The 18,131-nt window shown below is 40.7% G+C and overlaps 1 protein-coding gene across 4 annotated transcripts in view; it reads left to right on the top strand.

Moving 5' to 3' along the window:
- Positions 1-18,131, top strand: part of PLEKHM3 (pleckstrin homology domain containing M3) — a 209,909-nt gene that overhangs the window by 15,829 nt on the left and 175,949 nt on the right. For all 4 annotated transcript variants that reach the window (XM_015110812.3, XM_077957431.1, XM_015110815.3 and 1 more), the window contains one exon: positions 8,939-9,863. In XM_015110812.3, coding sequence (XP_014966298.1) covers positions 9,254-9,863 — 610 coding nt within the window. In that variant the 5' untranslated portion in view covers positions 8,939-9,253. The remainder of the gene's footprint in view (positions 1-8,938; positions 9,864-18,131) is intronic.

Raw genomic sequence — 18,131 nt, 5'->3', positions numbered from 1 at the left:
GTTTGTGTCCTCCTGCTTTGTTTCTAAGAGCAGGACATACTGGATCTCTGGTGGTTTTTCTGAAAATGGGCTTCCCAGCCAGAAGCTTTGGCTTTCCAATTTGACATAAAGGTGCAGTAACACTGCTGCCTTCAGTCGCAAAGCAATCTGAGATTTAAAGTGCCATGCTTATATTTAGTTAGGTTTCTGAGGCAGCAAATGTCTCAATGATTTTGCAGGTGGCAAACAATAAACATGTGCAGAGATGTGCTGAAAAATGCTTTAAGTGGATTGTTGGGGCTATTTCAAAGGGAACATCTCATCACTGGTGGTGTAAAGAGCTTGAGCTCTAAGTTGTTGGAAAATGAACCCAGCCAAGTTGCTGATATTGTAGTGGTTCACAGGACAATTCCTAAGTAATGCAAAGGTGCTTTGGTTTCTATAAAAGGTCTGAGTGAGGTTTTTGCTACCTGATCTTTGCCATGTTATTTTTAAGCCCAGGTTTTAATAGCTAGGAAGCCTTTTCTACCAAGAAAAAAATGTAAAAGTTTGAGTTCAACATAACGTTTTGGAAAGTATGTCAAATTTTACTGAAACGAGCCTATAAGGAATTCAAATATAATTTTGCCAGGAAACTAGAGTGGTATATATACTTACAGATGTTAGTGGCTTAAAAATATACTGTTTATTCAGTTATTCATTCAACAAATGCTTACTGAGTACCCGCTGTGTACTAACCACAATTCTATGCCCAATGAGAGTTATACAAATGGAAGAGGGCAGAATTGCTGCTTTCAGGTTCCTCTAAGTCCAGTAGGTAGTCGTGTTACTTGATATCAGGCAGTTTACTTGATATAATTGAGCTTCCTCATTTGTAAAATGAGGGTGATAGTACTCACATTATACATTTTGGGGCTTAGAGATATGAAATACCAAGCAACATACCTGGCACAAAATAGGCTTTTGATAACTTGTAATTATTGTCATCATTGTCATTTGAGAGGGAACATGCAGCATGCAGTATATGTTATGGGGGAGGTACCAAAGATATTCTGTGGCAGTTTAAAGAAAGAACAGACCATTTTGGATCAGGGACCCAAAAAAGCTTGTGGAAGTGGTGGCATTTGAGCTGGGCCTTGAAGAATAGAATTTCAGTAGGTTGAGGTGGGAAGAGGGTATTTTAGAGATAACTGTAAACCTTTCCTGAAATAACTGGAAAAGCATAACGTTTGAGCAATAGCATTCAGTTTGGAGGTAAAGAGTGTGTGAATTGAAGTAGAAAGTTGGAATGGCAAACTAGCCCAAGATTGTGAAAGGCCTAGAATGTCAGGTTAAAGAGTTGAACCTTATTGCCAATGGGAGCTTCATCGAAGGGTTTCCCTGGTGCCCAGCACAGTGTCCAGCCCATAGTAGGCACTCAGCAAATACTTATTGAATAAATAAATGAGTATAATTTTAGACAAATGGAGCTTAGTAAGCCAGGTGGAAATGTCTTACAAATAGCTGGGAACATAGGACCAGAATTCAATTCTGAGATTGAGACTGAAGGTGGAAATTTGAACAGCATGCATGTAGAAGAAGTTATTGGAGTTACACATGTGGATAAATTGATTTAAGGAGAACATCATGTAGCTCTAGCCAGAGAAGAAACTCAGACAACGCCCCCATTTGATGAGACCAGGAAGGGAAGGAAGAAGATGGAGACTAAGTGGGTAGAAATGAGAAGAAAACGTCAGTGAATGTAGTACCCTGGGAAGAAACTTAAGAAGGGACTGGTTAACAGCACAAGGAGGTTAAGGACTTTGGAAAACACTAATGGCTGTGTAACAAGGAGGTCCCTTGGTAGCTATAGAAGTTCAATTGAGTGGGGTCTTGTGTCAGGTTGTAAGGTATAAGATATAAGTAGGCACAGCACTCCCTGGGACATTTCTTTTTGTCTTTTTTTTTTTTTTTGGCAAGATTAGTATTTACTGGTATTTGATTTTTTTGGCGCATACATTTAAACAAACAGTGTACCCAAACTGTATATATAGTTTTTGATTCCAATTAAATATTGGACAAAAGTACACTTACCTATTGATTTACTTTGACTGAGTTATGAGATCATGACTGATTTTTATTTCCTTTTCCATGTCTGTCACTATTTTCCAGAGTTTCTACAAGTATTTATTACTTTTAGAACTGGAAAAAAATTATATAGATTATTTTCATTTTATTTATTTATTTATTTTGAGACAGGGTCTCACTCTGTCGCCCAGGCTGGCACATAGTAGTTCAATCACAGCTTACTGCAACCTTGAACTCCTGGGCTCAAGGGATCCTCTTGCCTTAGCCCCCTGAGTAGCTGGGACTACAGGCACATGCCACCACACCTGACTAATTTTTAATTTTTTTTTTTTTTTTTTTTTTTTTTTTTTTGAGATAGAGTCTCACTCTATTACCCAGGCTGGAGTGCAGTGGCTCAGTCTTGGCTCACTGCAGGCTCTGCCTCCCGGGTTCACGCCATTCTCCTGCCTCAGCCTCCCGAGTAGCTAAGACTACAGGTACCTGCCGCCACGCCCGGCTAGTTTTTTCTGTTTTTAGTAGAGACGGGGTTTCACCATGTTAGCCAGGATGGTCTCGATCTCCTGGCCTCGTGATCTGCCCACCTTGGCCTCCCAAAGTGCTGGGATTACAGGCATAAGCCACCGCACCCAGCCTATTTTTAATTTTTTGTTTGTAGAGAAAGGGTCTCACTGTGTTACCTAGGCTGGTCTTGAACTCCTGGCCTCAAGTTATCCTCCTGCCTCAGCCTCCCAAAATGCTGGGATTACTGGTGTGAGCTACCACCTCCAGCCCAAATTATTTTTTTAATGGTATGCTCTTTATGTATTGTGGCAATAGTCTTCTCTTTCATTTAAACTTAGATATAATGTAGCCATTTAATGTTTGCTCCAAACCTATGAAAATGAGATTCCATCTGTGTTTCTAGCTGTCTGTTTCATCTGACAGCCTTCTGAGCTCTTTTTATGAGGTCCACCTGGCACCATTTCCTTTTCTGCTGCTTGTGGCATGCCTGTGCTCCATCCACATCCTTACATCACCATGTAACCTTGTGGTCCAGAAAGGCCATATTACTAGGGGCAGATCCTCTGGTGGTGTATCCTTCACATTATGTAACTCTTAAAAAATTCTCAGTCAGCCACAACCTTAAACCAAAGTGAAGACCAGGTGAGCACCCTCAATGTGGACCATCCTTGTAATCACCTTTGGCTCTTGTTTTTGCAAATTGATGGACAGACATAAGTTGTCCTAGGTATCTTTGCCATTGCAATTTTCTTCCCAGTCCAGCTGCTTCTAAAATAATATGGCCCTCATAATATTCTGAGTCACTTAGCTAAGAAGGAGGAAGTCAGTGCTTTTACCATCCAGCTCAGGAGGACACGGCATCTCTGTGTGAGTCAGGGTAGAATTATTACTCATAAGTGCTTCTGTCTCTGTGTGGGAGAACTACTGTATTCATCCTGTTAATTAGCCTTGCATAACGATCATGTAAACAACAGATTTCTTAGTTAGAAAATAGCAATACACTGATTCGTTTTGACGCATGCATAGGATTCTTTGGGTTGAGCTCTTTTATTTCCTCAATTTCTCAATCTATTAAATAGGGGAAATACCGCTTCTTACAGAAAGGGCATTCTATACAAATATAAGATAAAATGTCTATAGGTCACTGAGTTTGGCTGAAAGGCAGTGTATTATAAATAGTTCGTTGCTGACTTTGCCTTTGTTGGACTGACAGACCTTTGTTGGACTTCCAGGGAGAGATGAGGAACACGTGATTGTTGAATGGGTGAGGTCCGGTGGAGTGCTCCATAATTATGTAGCAGTTTACATTTGTAAAGGCATGTTGGAGCAGCTACCTAGTGAATGATCCACACGCAAAGCAATTTGATATTAGCAACTCTGTGGGGTACAGGTAGCTGAGTAAGGCATGCAGAGGTTAAATGGTTTGCTAGAGGCCACCCAGCAAGTGAGTGGTTGAGCCAGATTTAGAACACAGTTCTAATTAGCTCCTGATTTCCAATTTTGTACTGAGGCAAACCACAGTGCCCCCACATACTGATCTTATTCCCTTCACTTTGTCAGACGAAGGTCCCCTTTATATTTTGACCTATCTGAATGTATTATTATATTTTGATTAATTTCAAAACCAAATGAGGCAAGCTAGTAAGAACTACTCAATTATAGAAATTAAACTTGACATCAGACTCTTGTACTGTAGTGAATTTGAGAGCTATAGAGCTCAGGAAAAAGATGAAATTCCAGAGAGTAAGGTTGGAAGACAGAGCCTAAAAGAATGAAGACAGAGAGTATATAGGAGGATAAGTAAGAAGGGCATGGTGTCTGCAGTCAAGTAGCTCAGAGTTTAGAGTAGGATCTAGAGAGATTGGCTGATCATTTCAGTACAATGTAGCAAACCCAGGGTGCTATGAGAGCCTGAGCAATTAGGAAAAGCTCCCCAGCTTGGACAAAAGCATGGAGGAGTAAAATAACAAGGTGGGTGGTGTCAGGCCTCTGAGCCCAAGCTAAGCCATCATATCCCCAGCGACCTGCACGTGTACATCCAGATGGCCTGAAGCAACTGAAGATCCACAGAAGTGAAAATAGCTTAACTGATGACATTCCACCATTGTGATTTGTTTCTGCCCCACCTTAACTGATCAATGTACTTTGTAATCTCCCCCACCCTTAAGAAGGTTCTTTATAATCTCCCCCACCCTTAAGAAGTTTCTTTGTAATTCTCCCCACTCTTGAGAATATACTTTGTGAGATCCACCCCCTGTCCCCAAAACATTGCTCTTAACTCTACCACCTATCCCAAAACCCAACTCATGATAATCCCACCACTTTTGCTGACTCCTTTTTCGGGCTCAGCCCACCTGCACCCAGGTGAAATAAACAGCCATGTTGCTCACACAAAGCCAGTTTGGTGATCTCTTCACATGGACACGTGAAACAGGTGGGTGTTGGTGAAGAACTTTAACTTGGAGAAGTGGATAGGTCATGAGGCGCTATCTCTTATGCAACACAACAGCAACACATTTGTTCAACACGTGTCTAGTGTGTGTGTGTGTGTGCATGCGCTCCAAACGCTATTCCATGTATTGAGGGTACATTAGTGAACACAATGAACACAAATTCCTGGACTCGTAGAGCTTGTATTTTAGTGGAGAGAAATACTAAATGTTAAATAAGTCAATTAAATGGTATCTTAGAAGATGGTAAATGCTTAAGGAAAAAGGGTACCTCAAGACAGGTGATCAAGGTTAACGTGAACAGTAGTAAGTCACGTTCATAGTATATATCCTTAATATTATATGATGAGAATGGTACTTCAAAAACATATAGCCCTGGGTTAGTGATGAGAAAAACATCAAACAAATCCAAAATGAGGGACATTCTATGAAATGCCTGACTAGTACTCCTCAAAACTGTCAAAGACATCAAAAAAAGGTAAAGTCTGAGACACTATCATAGCCAAGACAAGGCCCAAGAAACATGACAACTAAATGTCATGTGGTATCTTATATAGGATCCTGGAATAGATAGAGGACGTTAGGGAAATTTGAAGAATTTTGAAGAAAGTATAACTTAAGTTAATAATGATGTAACAATATTGGTTCATTAATTGTGAAAAATGTATCATACTAATGTAAGATATTACATAGAGGAAACTGAGCATGGGGTATATAGAAACTGAGTGTATTATCTTTGTAATAATTCTATAGATATAAAACTGTTGACCGGGAGTGATGGCTCATCCCTGTAATCCTAGCACTTTGGGAGGCCAAGGCGGGCAGATCACCAGAGTTCAAGAGTTCGAGACCAGCCTGGCAACATGGGGAAACCCCGTCGCTACTAAAAATAAAAAAATTAGCCAGGCATGATGGCGGACGCCTATAATCCCTACTACTCAGGAGGCCGAGGCAGGAGAATTGCTTAAACGCGGTGGGCTAGAGGTTGCAGTGAGCTGAGATTGTGCCACTTCACTCTAGCCTGGGTGAAAGAGCAAAACTCCGTCTCAAAACAAAAACAGAAACAAACAAAACTGTTTTAAAATGAAAAGTTTATTTAAACAAAAGCAGAGTAAGGGAGATCAAGAGTCTAGGGCAGAGAAGGGCATTATGATTTTAAAGAGGGTGGTCAGGGAGGGTCATATGAACAGTTAGCTAAGGAGAGAGTTGTCCATGTTGGGGTGTCTGGGGGAACAGCAAATGCAAAGGCCCTGAGGTGAAAACTTGCCTGCATGTTTAAGAACATCCTCTTCCCTTCTTTGGGCCTCAGTGGCTTCTTCTATGAAATACTAAGGTTGAAAAGATAATCCCAAAGGCCAGTTTCCTTGTCTAACAGTCTATGGCTTTAGACCATGTGGGTTAGAAGTATTCCACCAACCAGCATGGCCAACAATGGTTATATACATTCTTTTTTTTTTTTCTTTGAGACAGGGTCTCGCTCTGTTGCCCAGGCTGGAGTGCAATTGTGCGATCTCAGCTCGCTGCAACCTCCGACTCTCTGGTTCAAATGATCCTCCCACCTCAGCCTCCTGAGTAGCTGGGACTACAGGTGCACACCACCATGACTGGCTCATTTTTGTATTTTTAGTAGAGATGAGGTTTCACCATGTTGGCCAGGCTGGTCTCAAACTCTTGGTGGATCAAGTGATCTGCCTGCCTCCCAGAGTGCTGGGATTACAGGCATGAGCCACTGCACCTGGCCTGTTATATACTTCTAACCAGCCTGCAAATACCAAGCCAGAAGCATAAAAAATAATATATCTAGATAGTTCGATAAATCAAAAAAAAAGAGAAAGAAACAATTACTTTGAAGGTTATTTACACTTTCTCTGTCATGAGTAAAGACTGAATTTGAAACATTGGATGAGAAAAGGAATATCAGTAATCTTCAGTGAACAACTTAATACTCTGAACCTTGGAGCCTCTTATACATTGGGAAACTTGTACTTTGTTTATGTTTGTTTCAGTTTTTAGTAAGGAAAGAATGAAAAGTTTTAAGATTTATTATATTTATGTATATTTCTGTCTCTGGTATACAAGATGAAATTGAAAAATATCCCAAGTTTCAAAATTATAGAAGCACTAAAACCCTGTTACACAGTTGGAGAGACTGAAGGTTTAACTTTAGACTCAGAAAAAATAACCCTGTTTACAGCTAGAAATGTTTTATAACTAGTATATAGTTCTAAAAATAAATCTATGCCTTGCTTCATGAAGTACTAACATAATAAATATCAAAATATGTAAAAGTAGACAAATTCATAGTCATTATCACTTTGCAGGAGGTTCTATAGAGATCCTATGAACTGCAAACCTCCTTGATACATCTAAAATAAAGGTCTGTATATATGAGTTACATATGTTAAGCTAAGTAGATTGGTGCTGTTGATATAAATGTAATGGTTTAATGACCTAAGTGGAAAAAATGAATTTAATCATAAAAATTGTGAAGTTTTTACAAAGAAACCACATCCATGTACGTTTGTGACAACATGTATGTATTAGTCCGTTTTCACGCTGCTGATAAAGATATACCCCTAGACTGGGCAATTTATAAAAGAAAGAGTTTTATTGGACTTACAGTTCCACATGGCTGGGAAGGCCTCACAATCATGGTGGAAGGTGAAAAGCATGTGTCATGTGGCAGCAGACGAGAAGAACTTGTGCAGGGAAACTCCTCTTTTAAAACTATCAGATCTCGTGAGACTTATTCACTATCACAATAACAGCACAGGAAAGACCTGCCCCCATGATTTGATTACCTCCCACTGGGTCCCTCCCACAACATGTAGGAATTCAAGATGAGATTTGGGTGGGGACACAGCCAAACCATGTCAATATATAATGGTGTTGCTAGTTGCCTAGTTTTGCCTACTTGTAAGTAGTTAAGGATTTAAAAAGCCCTTGCCTAGTTGTTTTATTTGTTTTTTTTTTTTTTTTTTTGGTAAAGGTACAAAGGTATATGTGACAGTTGGACACTTGAAATGTGACTAGTGTAACTGAGGAACTTTGATTTTACTAAATTTAAATTTGAATGGTCATAATGGCTGCTGTCTACTGTACTGGACAGCATCACTGTCAAGGTCTGCTCTAATTTGGCCCGGCCTTGGTAATCTAGTATTTGAAAGCGCGGGTTACTACTTATGTAGGATTCTTTCTGCCCAGGTAGAGATGTAAGGTTTGGAACTTGAGTTCTGTAGAGAGAAAAGGATGAACTCAAGCCTGCCACTCAGGCCGTGACTTCACCTTAAGCTCTTAGACACCCTGCAGACCGGACCCATACTCTGAGGCCGATCCTGGAAGTCTCGGGGAGTTTGGAGCCTGAAACTCTAAGAACGCCAGAGCAGTTCTGAAGTCCAGAGTCATCATCAAGCATTATATAATCTAAGTCTAAGGAGCACAAGCACAGTCACATTTGGATTTAAAAAAAGGGCAGAACCTTCTTCTCTGCTTCCCTGTGGCACCTTTAAACCCAGCAAATCATCAGTGCCTTCAAAGTTGGTGAAAGGACTCAGGTGTTTATGACTTTTAGACTGATTACGATACAGTCCCAGTCACAGAATTCCTGGTCTCTTTTGCTTACTATTTTAGGTCAGCATATCAGAGATTTGCCAGGGCAGTCTTTTCACAAATGCTCTCAAAGCATTTTCTCTGTGTGAGTAAAAGCTATTGACCTTAATTCCTCTTATCAAGTGCTCCTCCCTGCTCCGTTTAAGTTTTTATCCAAAGCGGGTAGTGATATGTATTCCTGACAATGGCACTTCTGTGTAGGTGTTGTCTGCCTTTGTGCTTGACTGCCATAGAACGGATGGATGTAGAAGTGGGAAAGCAATTCGGCAGATTTGTGTACTGTAGAATACAATGAACCATGTGCCAACGTTATCCTGTTTATTTTCTTCCAGGAAATCAAGGATTGGCATGGCGTTGCTTTGACAAGTACTTCCTGTTGTCTTCACAGAGGTCTTGCTGAAGAATAATCTCAAAGGAACATTTGGTCTCCCTATACATCTGTTAATGTCCATTAGCTAGTAGCAAATGCTTTTAATTACTGGGAAAACATCAACCACCTTTGTGTTTGGCCTGCTCCAGGAAACCCAATGAAGGTTTCTTCCAGTTGTTTCCATAGCTGTATTGCTGAAGCACCCCTCTTGGGTGAATGTTCATGAAGCCATTTCTGGAACCAGCTTAGGAGGCTGAGGCCTCCTGGAGCCTGTGACATGGAAGCTTTGGAAGTGGATGATATCAGCCCAGCCTTAGAAGTTACGGAGGAATTCTTTAGTACTTTGGATAGTAAGCTAGAAAAGGCTGTGCAGCAAGCAGAGGTTTATGGGATCCAGGAAGTCCCTGAACTGGTGGGGCATGAGGTACTCAGTAACATAACAGACAATGGTGCTATGAGAAATGTCACCTCCCTGGGCAAGGGGGGCATGATTTGGGACCACTGTAAGAGCAGGCTCTTAGAAACCAAAGCTCAAAATGTCTTCCCTGCCAAAGAACAGTTTATGGTCCAGAGAGGGACAACCCCAGATAATCTTTCCTGGATGGAACAAAAGGAAGCATCAACCTTTAATTTTTTCAATATCTGTCAGCGTCGGAGGGACCGGCCTCGTTCTGTAAATGACTTACTGGATGAGACCTCAACTTTCAAGCCAGGGCATGCTCGATCACGATCAGATATTACCCAAGTGGACTGGAGGGTGGTCCTCAAAACCACGCCTCTGCAGCAGCAGCAACAGCAGCAGCCATCGCTTCAAGGCCCGCACGTCACCAGGCCATCTTTTCTGTTGCCCTCACCAAATAAGATAGAAGATGCTCAAGGAAATACCGGTATGTTTTTAAATTTTATTTGTTTATTTCCTTTTTTTTTTTCTTTTGGGGCTGTGACTCAGATAAGCTTATATGTTTTTATATCTGACTTCTACTGAATCATTGCTGATTTTTCCTTTGTTTCTCTTAATCTGCCTCACGAGAATCTTACGCTCCAGCATCCACATCTGGCCTTGCTTATCTAAGCTCCCTCTTCCATTTTCTTATGTACTTTACCAGACCTCAAGTCAACAGTCTTAGTATCTTCCTAAGAGGTATTCAGTGAAAAGACAATTATGGTAAATTCTCCCTTTCTAATCTTGTATGTTAGAATCAGAATACTGTCATACTTAATGTATTAATAGTATTTTCCTGTGCACATTGTATGATACTGCCTATTCTTACAGTAGATCGTACGTTGGGCTGAGCGTATGCTAGGAAGGATTTAAAGATGTGTGAAGACACAATCCCTGCCCTAAAGAACTTTTCATCTAGCTGAGGGGATCCAACACCAGCAAAGACTCAAGAAGGTACTTGGTAATGAGAGACAGTAGATGGGCCATTGAAATGTGTGGGAGGGGCTTTCATTTTACTGTCCATATAAGAGTGAGTGGCAGTGACCGTAAGAGGACAGAAGGAGAAGACACTGTGGGTTGGGCTTCTCAGGAAGGGCTTGGCTTGCAAGGGGACATGGAACTTGAGCTACATCTGGAAGGACACTAAGATGCAGACAGAACATCACAGGACATGGCACTTGGTCAGGGTTACAGTGTAAACAAAGATGGGGAGAAGAGCGTGCAGAAGAGAGCAAGCAGACCCTGGCAAGTAGAGCAAAGGACCCTGTAGCCAGCAGTGACAGGAAATGGCTGGAGAGGGTGGTTAGGTCCTCCCTCATGGCAGAGGGTCTTAAATTTCCTTTCTCCTCATACTTTATTCACATATGTGTGCACATGAATACGTACTCATGAACTTGCTCTTCTGTGAGACACAACAAACTCTCTCTCCATTTTCCCCAGAATTTCCTTTGAGATAACCTCATTCATACAGGCTATCAATTTTTGTTACTAATGACTCTCAGTCACCCTACTCAACCTTTAATGTAGATGGCTTCTACTCAATTAACTGGGAGACCATTTTTGGTACTTCACTGCTGTTTCAGTATTACTTCAATTTCTGTCATTGCATGGTATTCTATTGATGCGTTCAACATTTTAATTATAAAAATTAGCTTATAAGTGTAACCCAAGGCAAGGATATAGTTTAGTATGTCGGTTAAGGAAATGCAGTGTTCCTGAAATTCATCCTTTTCAAGTCCTTTATTTTTTACACTCTAATTCATGACTTGTAATTCCTTGTCTTCTCTGCTATGCTTTCACCAGTCTTACATCTAACCAAGGGTAGTGACCATGGGAGTGAAAAGAAAAGGACATTATATATTTTTTTTCTTCTTTTAAAATCCGTTTTTTTAGAGACAAGGTCTTGTTGTCTCCCAGGCTGGAATACGATGGTGTAATTGTAGCTCATTGCAGCCTCAAACTCTCGGGCTCATGGGATCCTCCAACATCAGCCTCTCAAGTAGCTGGGACTACAGGCAGGCCCGGCTAATTTTTTCAGGTTTTTTAGAGATGGGGTCTTGCTATGTTGCTGTGGCTGGTCTTGAGTTCCTGTGCTCAAGCAATCCTTCCATTTCAGCCATCCAAGTAGCTGGGATTACAGGCATGAGCCACCACACCTGGCTAAAAAAAGGATATTTTAAAGCACAGTACTTGATGACTGATTAGATATTAAGGGACATGGCTGGGCATGGTGGCTCATGCCTGTAATCCCAGTACTTTGGGAGGCTGAGGCAGGCGGATCATTTGAGGTCAGAGACCAGTCTGGACAACAAGGCAAAACCCTGTCTTTACTAAGAACAAAAATTAGCTGGGCTTGGTGGCACGCTCCTGTAGTCCCAGCTACTTGGGAGGCTGAGGCATGAAAATCGATTGAAGGTGGAGGTTGCAGTGAGACCGCACCACTGCACTCCAGCCTGGGCGACAGAGGGAGACTGTCTCAAAAAAAAAAAAAGATGTTAAGGGACATACAAGTTGCTGTAAGCCCAGTGCCTAGCAGAATGATAGCTTTGCCTTGAGCTCATGTACAAGCAGTTACACCTTCTGATTAGCAAATAACCTCAGTATTTTTTTTGGTTTCTTGGCATTCATTTAGGTTTTTAATCACAAAGCCTCCTTAACCATCCTAAATCCCTGGTGTAGCCCAAGTTAAGAGGGTGTCATATTTCCAATTTTATTTTTCCTAGCTTGTTTTGATTGTAAATACAAGAACTCAACCTTCCTTAGGCTCTCTAAAGACCTGAACTGCTCCTTTGAGTGCTCTACAGACCATGATAATTATTTAATTCTCATGTTTAAAAAAGTTTAATATTAAATTATGTTGAAATATGAGAACTGAGTGGTATTTTGAAAAGTCAACTGTAACAAATGGCATTTGCAAGTATCAATATAATACATTCTGACCACCATTTATTTATTTATTTTTAAATTTTTTTCCAACAGGGTCTCACTTAGTTGCCCAGTTTGGAGTGCAGTGGTGTAAATTATAGCTCACTGCAGCCTCAGTGTCTCAGGCTCATGCAATCCTTCCACCTCATATAGCTAGGACTACAGGCGTGTACCATCATGCCTGGCTAATTTATTATTATTATTATTTTTAGTAGAGACAAGGTCTTGCTATGTTGCCCAGGCTGGTCGCAAACTCCTGGGCTCAAGCAATCCTCCTACCTAGGCCTCCCAAACTGTTGGGGTTACGGGCGTGAGCCACTGCTCCCAGCTATTGCCACCTTTTAGTCATCCAGGAGATAGCGAATGTGGGTAAATGGCATGCCAAGTTTTTGACACCTTTTCTTTCTGGCATTCTCTGGAGAGCAGGCAAGATAAATCATGTTCCTATTGCCCATCAGTTGAAGGGCAGGGGCAAGCAGTGGCCACCCATTTTCAGGCTGCAGTTCTAGATTGCATGGCTGATCACTTATTCTCACAAGCTGGTATTCTCACAAGCATTCGTGGAGGGGTGTGCCAATATCCAGGTGCCTGCTAGTCAAAATCAGCCAAGATCTCTGAGTAAAATTTACTTTAAAACCTTTTAAGTTAGTAATCCGAACTGAAGAAAGACTCATTGTTTCTCCTGAGGAATATGCCAAAAGCAGAGGGAGGCAGTGCAGTACCTTGGCTAGAGCTGGAGGTGAGGACCCAGGAGATTTGGGGTCAGGTAAGACCTCTTCCTTGAGCTGCAGACTCGCATCTCCAACTGCCTGGTGAGCATTTTTTTGGAATGTACCACAGGCACCTCAAATTCAAAGTATCTCAAATGACTCATAATCCTCCTTTCTCCCACTCCTGCTGTTCTTAGTTAACAAGGGTTAATGAAAGGCTGGGGGCTCCTCAGAAGAAATAAAATTTTGTCAGTGTGTTTCTTTTGACGAGGTTTTGTGTCCAGCCCAGTCATTCTCTTACTTGCGGGTGTTATTACTGCATGGTTATGTTTTCTCCAGTTAATGTTCATTTTTTTACCTAGCTCCTTTTCTGAACTCACCTTGAATAGCTTAAAGGCTTATCGAAGTGCGTCTTCCCTCATCTGCTCCTTCTTCCTACCCCGCTTCATCCCTTTCCTTCCTCCTGTAACAAGTCAGAGGGTCTTCTTCATCAGGTAGGGCCTCTGCATCTTCTGTCTCAATTGGTGATGAATAATCAGGCTCTTGAGCCTTTCTGAGGATAAATGCTATTTTGGGTACATAAAGCAAATTGGGCTCAGGTATAATGAGGGCTGTGGGTAGCTAGTGTGTAGCAGCTATTTTGCTAATAGGGAAGCCTGGTCTGAAGGAGGCCTTCTGGTCAAACAAAGTAGCATATTTGTTAGAAACACTGACTCTAAACCTAGACTGCTAGAGTTTCCAACTTTGCTCTAGTACTTACTAGTTGTATAACATAGCGCAGGTTTCTTAATCACTCTGTACCCCCATGTTAATTTTTTTTTTTTTTTTTGGGACATAAAGTATCAGGTAATGGTAGTACTGACCTCAATTTCTTGTGGTCATTAAATGGGTTAAAACATCTACAGTGCTTCTTAGAACCATGTTCAGTATGCTTGAACACTTAATAAAAGTTGTAAACATTGAATGATATTATTGTTACTATTATAAATTGAATTTGAAATCCATCAGTGAGAATCAAAGTGACACTAACAAGCACCTCAAGGTTTTTTTTTTGTTATAAAATGGGCCTCACAATAAATATTTCTTGAAATGAATTGGCCTTCCTGTGGTATACTTTCTCATAGTTATTAACTGGTTTGTTAATGGGAAATAGACCATTCTTTCCCTCTCTCATACTGATTTGTGATCAGCTACTTAATTGTCATTCACACCAGAGTTTATAGTCACTGATGGAAGCGATTGTTTCTTACCCATTTGTTTTTCTTTCTTTTTAAAGTTACTTTTCACCTGAGAATTTTACCCATTGTTTTATCTTCAGTATCTAACTTAGTGCTTTGAACATGTGCTCAAAAATATGTGCTCGAAAATTTTTTTAATGTAAAATGAGTGTAATCCTGGTAAGAACTAAGCTGATAAATTAAAGACATTAACTCCTTTAGCTGGTTTGTGTCTTTCTAGAAAAAATGACTCCACCCTCTTTTCTGACATCCTCCCTTTCTCCACCTTCACATCAACATTAAGCATTTGTACACCCTCTCTGTGAAGCTCTGTAGCAGCAGTAAATACTGAAAAATGAAGATAGGCTTTTGTCTCAAAAGCTGCCCTGATAAGAGAAAATCAGACACTTTTGATTTTCTCTCCCCGTGTTCACTTTCCCCTCCCTGACTGTGTGTGGCTTATAAAGTGCCCCTAACATTGGAAGAATGTGACTCTGGTCTTGGAGAGCTTGGAGAGCTATTTAGATACCATTTCAGACTCCTGAGTTGCGTTGGCACAATTAAGATTTCCCTTCTTACAGGAATCTGACTGCTGTTTGATGAGCACAAAGCCTGGTGAGATCATTGTGGTTTGCCCTTTAGTCTTTCTGAAGTTGGCAATCATTTGAGATAATTTTATAACGTTTTTCAACTTTTCTCTCTTCCTTGATTGTGTTTCTTTACGGAAGATTATTGCTTTGGATTTGGAGACCACTGCTTTCCTAGAATGGGAAAGGGGTATCTGAGAGCAGAATACATGAACCAGATTAACAGTTTGTTTATTACTGTCAAAGCCAACATCTGAGCACCCAGTGTGTTTGTTCTCAGGGTGAGTGAGAGAGCCCAGGTGGAAAGAGAGGGGAAAAAAAATAATAATGGCAGTGGCAGTTGCAGCTAACACTTTGTTCATTGACAATTTTAAGTGCTTTATAGATAGCAGCTTATTTAATTTATAGAACACTCCTGTGACATGGGTTTTTCATTGGTCCTGTTTTAAGGATGATGAAACTGAGGCACAGGAAGCGTAAGTAACTTGTTCGAATTCCCACAGTGAGGGAGAAGTGGAGCCTCAATTTGGATCTAGGCAGTCTTCGTCCGAGTCCAGGCTCTTAACCACTAAGCTGGTGCTGTGCCCTTACTTTGGAAGCTAGTGGTCCTCAGTCTCCACAGCCCTCCACTTTGAAAACCTCATTGGCAGTAAATCCCTATGGGGGTAGTTGGTGGGGATCAGTACGATAATGTTCACTGAACTAAAATTAACCAACTTAGGTATGGCTGAAATTATTTAACACAGAAAGATTTATGTGTGCCTTGTAACTCTATCACTGGTTCAGAAAAACTGAGGCACGCCAAAGCAATCCAGCTAAGCAAGAATTGTTTCCTACATTTAACTTACTCGCTGAAATACTCGGACACAGAGCCGGTCACAGCTTCTTAGACCAATGAATCCGCAAAAGGAAGACAGTCCCTTTGCCTTTCATACTGTTTAATGTTAGCGTGGCAACAGCTGAAGTGAACCGACCCCGATGGGTTTGTAAGCATGGAAGGGAGAGCTTTGGGGTTTTGCCCCATTTAAAAAAAATATATTATACATTAAGTTCTGGGATACATGTGCAGAACGTGCAGATTTGTTACATAGGTATACACGTGTTTGGCCCATTTTTTAACTGTCTTACTTTGGAGATTGCCTTGCCTCAGGCAGAGGCAGACCTAGCTCTGACTTCTTAAGAAGGAATGTCGGCTGTGCTAGTGGATGAAGGTTGCCACCAGTTGATGGGATGTGGCTTTTTTCCTATCTTAAATAGTTAACACCATTTCCATCATCTGAGGATTGAGTAGTTCTGTCTCAGGGTTAAATCATAAAGTGATGATGGGAAGAAATAGATCTAAGGCAAAGTGACAGCAGAGGCAATTATCTCTGAAGAACCTCAAGGTAGGTGGTGGACACCAAAGCTTCCTCAGGATCAGTGCCTCTCCTTACTGCCATCCCAATGCCTGCTATGCCCTTGGTAGCTATAGCAAGGTATGACTGGGAACCAGCCCTGAGAGTGGGCCCTGATCCTACTACTAGAATGGCTGATTTCTTACAAGTCAACTCCAGAAAATGAAAAAAAAAAAAAAAAAAGAATGGCTGATTTCTAGTCTTAGCACTAGTCTTAGTTGTATAAAGACATGCTCTTCACTAGTACTAAACCCTTTTCCCTCTGCATCACTGTTATCTGTTCTTGTTCATTGAGTAATGACACAATCATAAGCACCAAGGACTTCCCTGTGGGATAAAGAAAACAAGGTCTTAACATCTCAGAATTACAATCTAAACATAAACGTATCATAAGGTAAGAACATAAAAAGTCATGTGAACATGTGGACATATATATGAAATATAGGTTATACACACACACACTTATAACAAAGTATAGACACATAGAGGAAGTGAGGCTGTATATAGACAACTTTACTGTCTATTGCGTTTGGTTTACAAACCTACTGAGGCAAGTTAAATTATCTCTATTGTCCTTCCCAACTCCAAAATTATATCATTCTAGGATGTATTTGAACTGACCCTGACTCATGGTTGTGTGGAAGCTAATTACTGTAGTCAGATAATAAAAAATTGTAATGAAAACGTAGGTACGGTTGAAATTATTTAACACAGAAAGATTTCTGTGTGTCTTGTAACTCTACTTCTGGGTGAACCGCTGTTGCAATTTTTAAAATAAAAAAATTTTAAAGAAATTCTTTGCATTAGCTACAGAGCTCTGAAACTCAACAAACTGCCAGAATCTAACTTACTTTTCCATTCCTGACTGTGTTCACATTTTCATCTGCTTGGCAAGGGCAGTGGTCAACTGGGCTTTTGTTTCCGTCGGTTTCACTCTCTGCTGACCTGGTACCATCCCTATGCCTGTATTTTCTTGTTCTAAGTACTTCAGGAGAAGGTCTCAAGCAGAGATTTTCTTTAGGGCTAGAAAAACCATGGCAGTAGAGTTTCTTTATCCCAGGTTTTGTGTTACTCTGTTTCGGTTCCCTTTTTCCCCATCTTTCACTTTTTTTTAAAAAAAAAGCCAAATTTGGGACTTATACTAAAATGACTGCTTTTTCAATTATGATGTTTCTCAAAAGCCTTGGAGCCAGTAGAGGTGGGAATATTCCTGCAGGCTAAGAACAAGTGAGGTCACCAGGACATGGTCTCTTGCTGAATTTATGATTCACCCTTCAGCAAGATTAGTCAGTACAAAGAAGTTGCTAAAATAGGTCACAGAAAATTGATTTTATATGGTCGTATAGTTTCCATTGGTTACATTATTGAATGTTGGCCTGTGGAAACCCAATATGCCTCATTGACAGCCCACATTCTGATTCATAACACTTCTCTATGGGAACCTTTAAATCAAAATGTCTGATATTTTTTCCCGGTTGTCCTACTAATTTATTTTTTTTTCTTTTTGGCTAAGGAAAACTATGGTTACTAATTTCATAAACTGCTAAAGTTTTCTTTCTAAAACACAAATCTCTTCATATCACTTTGTTCTCAAAAGTGAACCACAGTTCCCCATTTCTTACAAAATCAAGTGTAAACTTTATAAAGCATCCAGGTATCTTCCCAACCTTATCACCTACACCTTCTTCCTTTTGAGCCTTTTGGCCATTTTTGAAAGTGCCATGTGCTTTAAAGCTCCTGGGCCTTTGCTGCCTCTTCATCCCAGAATACTTTCCCTGCCCTTTTCACTTTCCAAAAGTCCTCCATTATCTTTCAAGGGCCAATTCAAATGCCATATCCTCCCTGGGACCTTTCCAGATTTTTCTCAATTAAAATTCTTT

The sequence above is a fragment of the Macaca mulatta genome, chromosome 12, assembly GCF_049350105.2.
Source record: "Macaca mulatta isolate MMU2019108-1 chromosome 12, T2T-MMU8v2.0, whole genome shotgun sequence".
NCBI classification, from domain to species: domain Eukaryota; kingdom Metazoa; phylum Chordata; class Mammalia; order Primates; family Cercopithecidae; genus Macaca; species Macaca mulatta.
The sequence above is the reverse complement of the archived record's forward strand: the minus strand, read 5'-3'. Positions and strand labels throughout refer to the sequence as shown.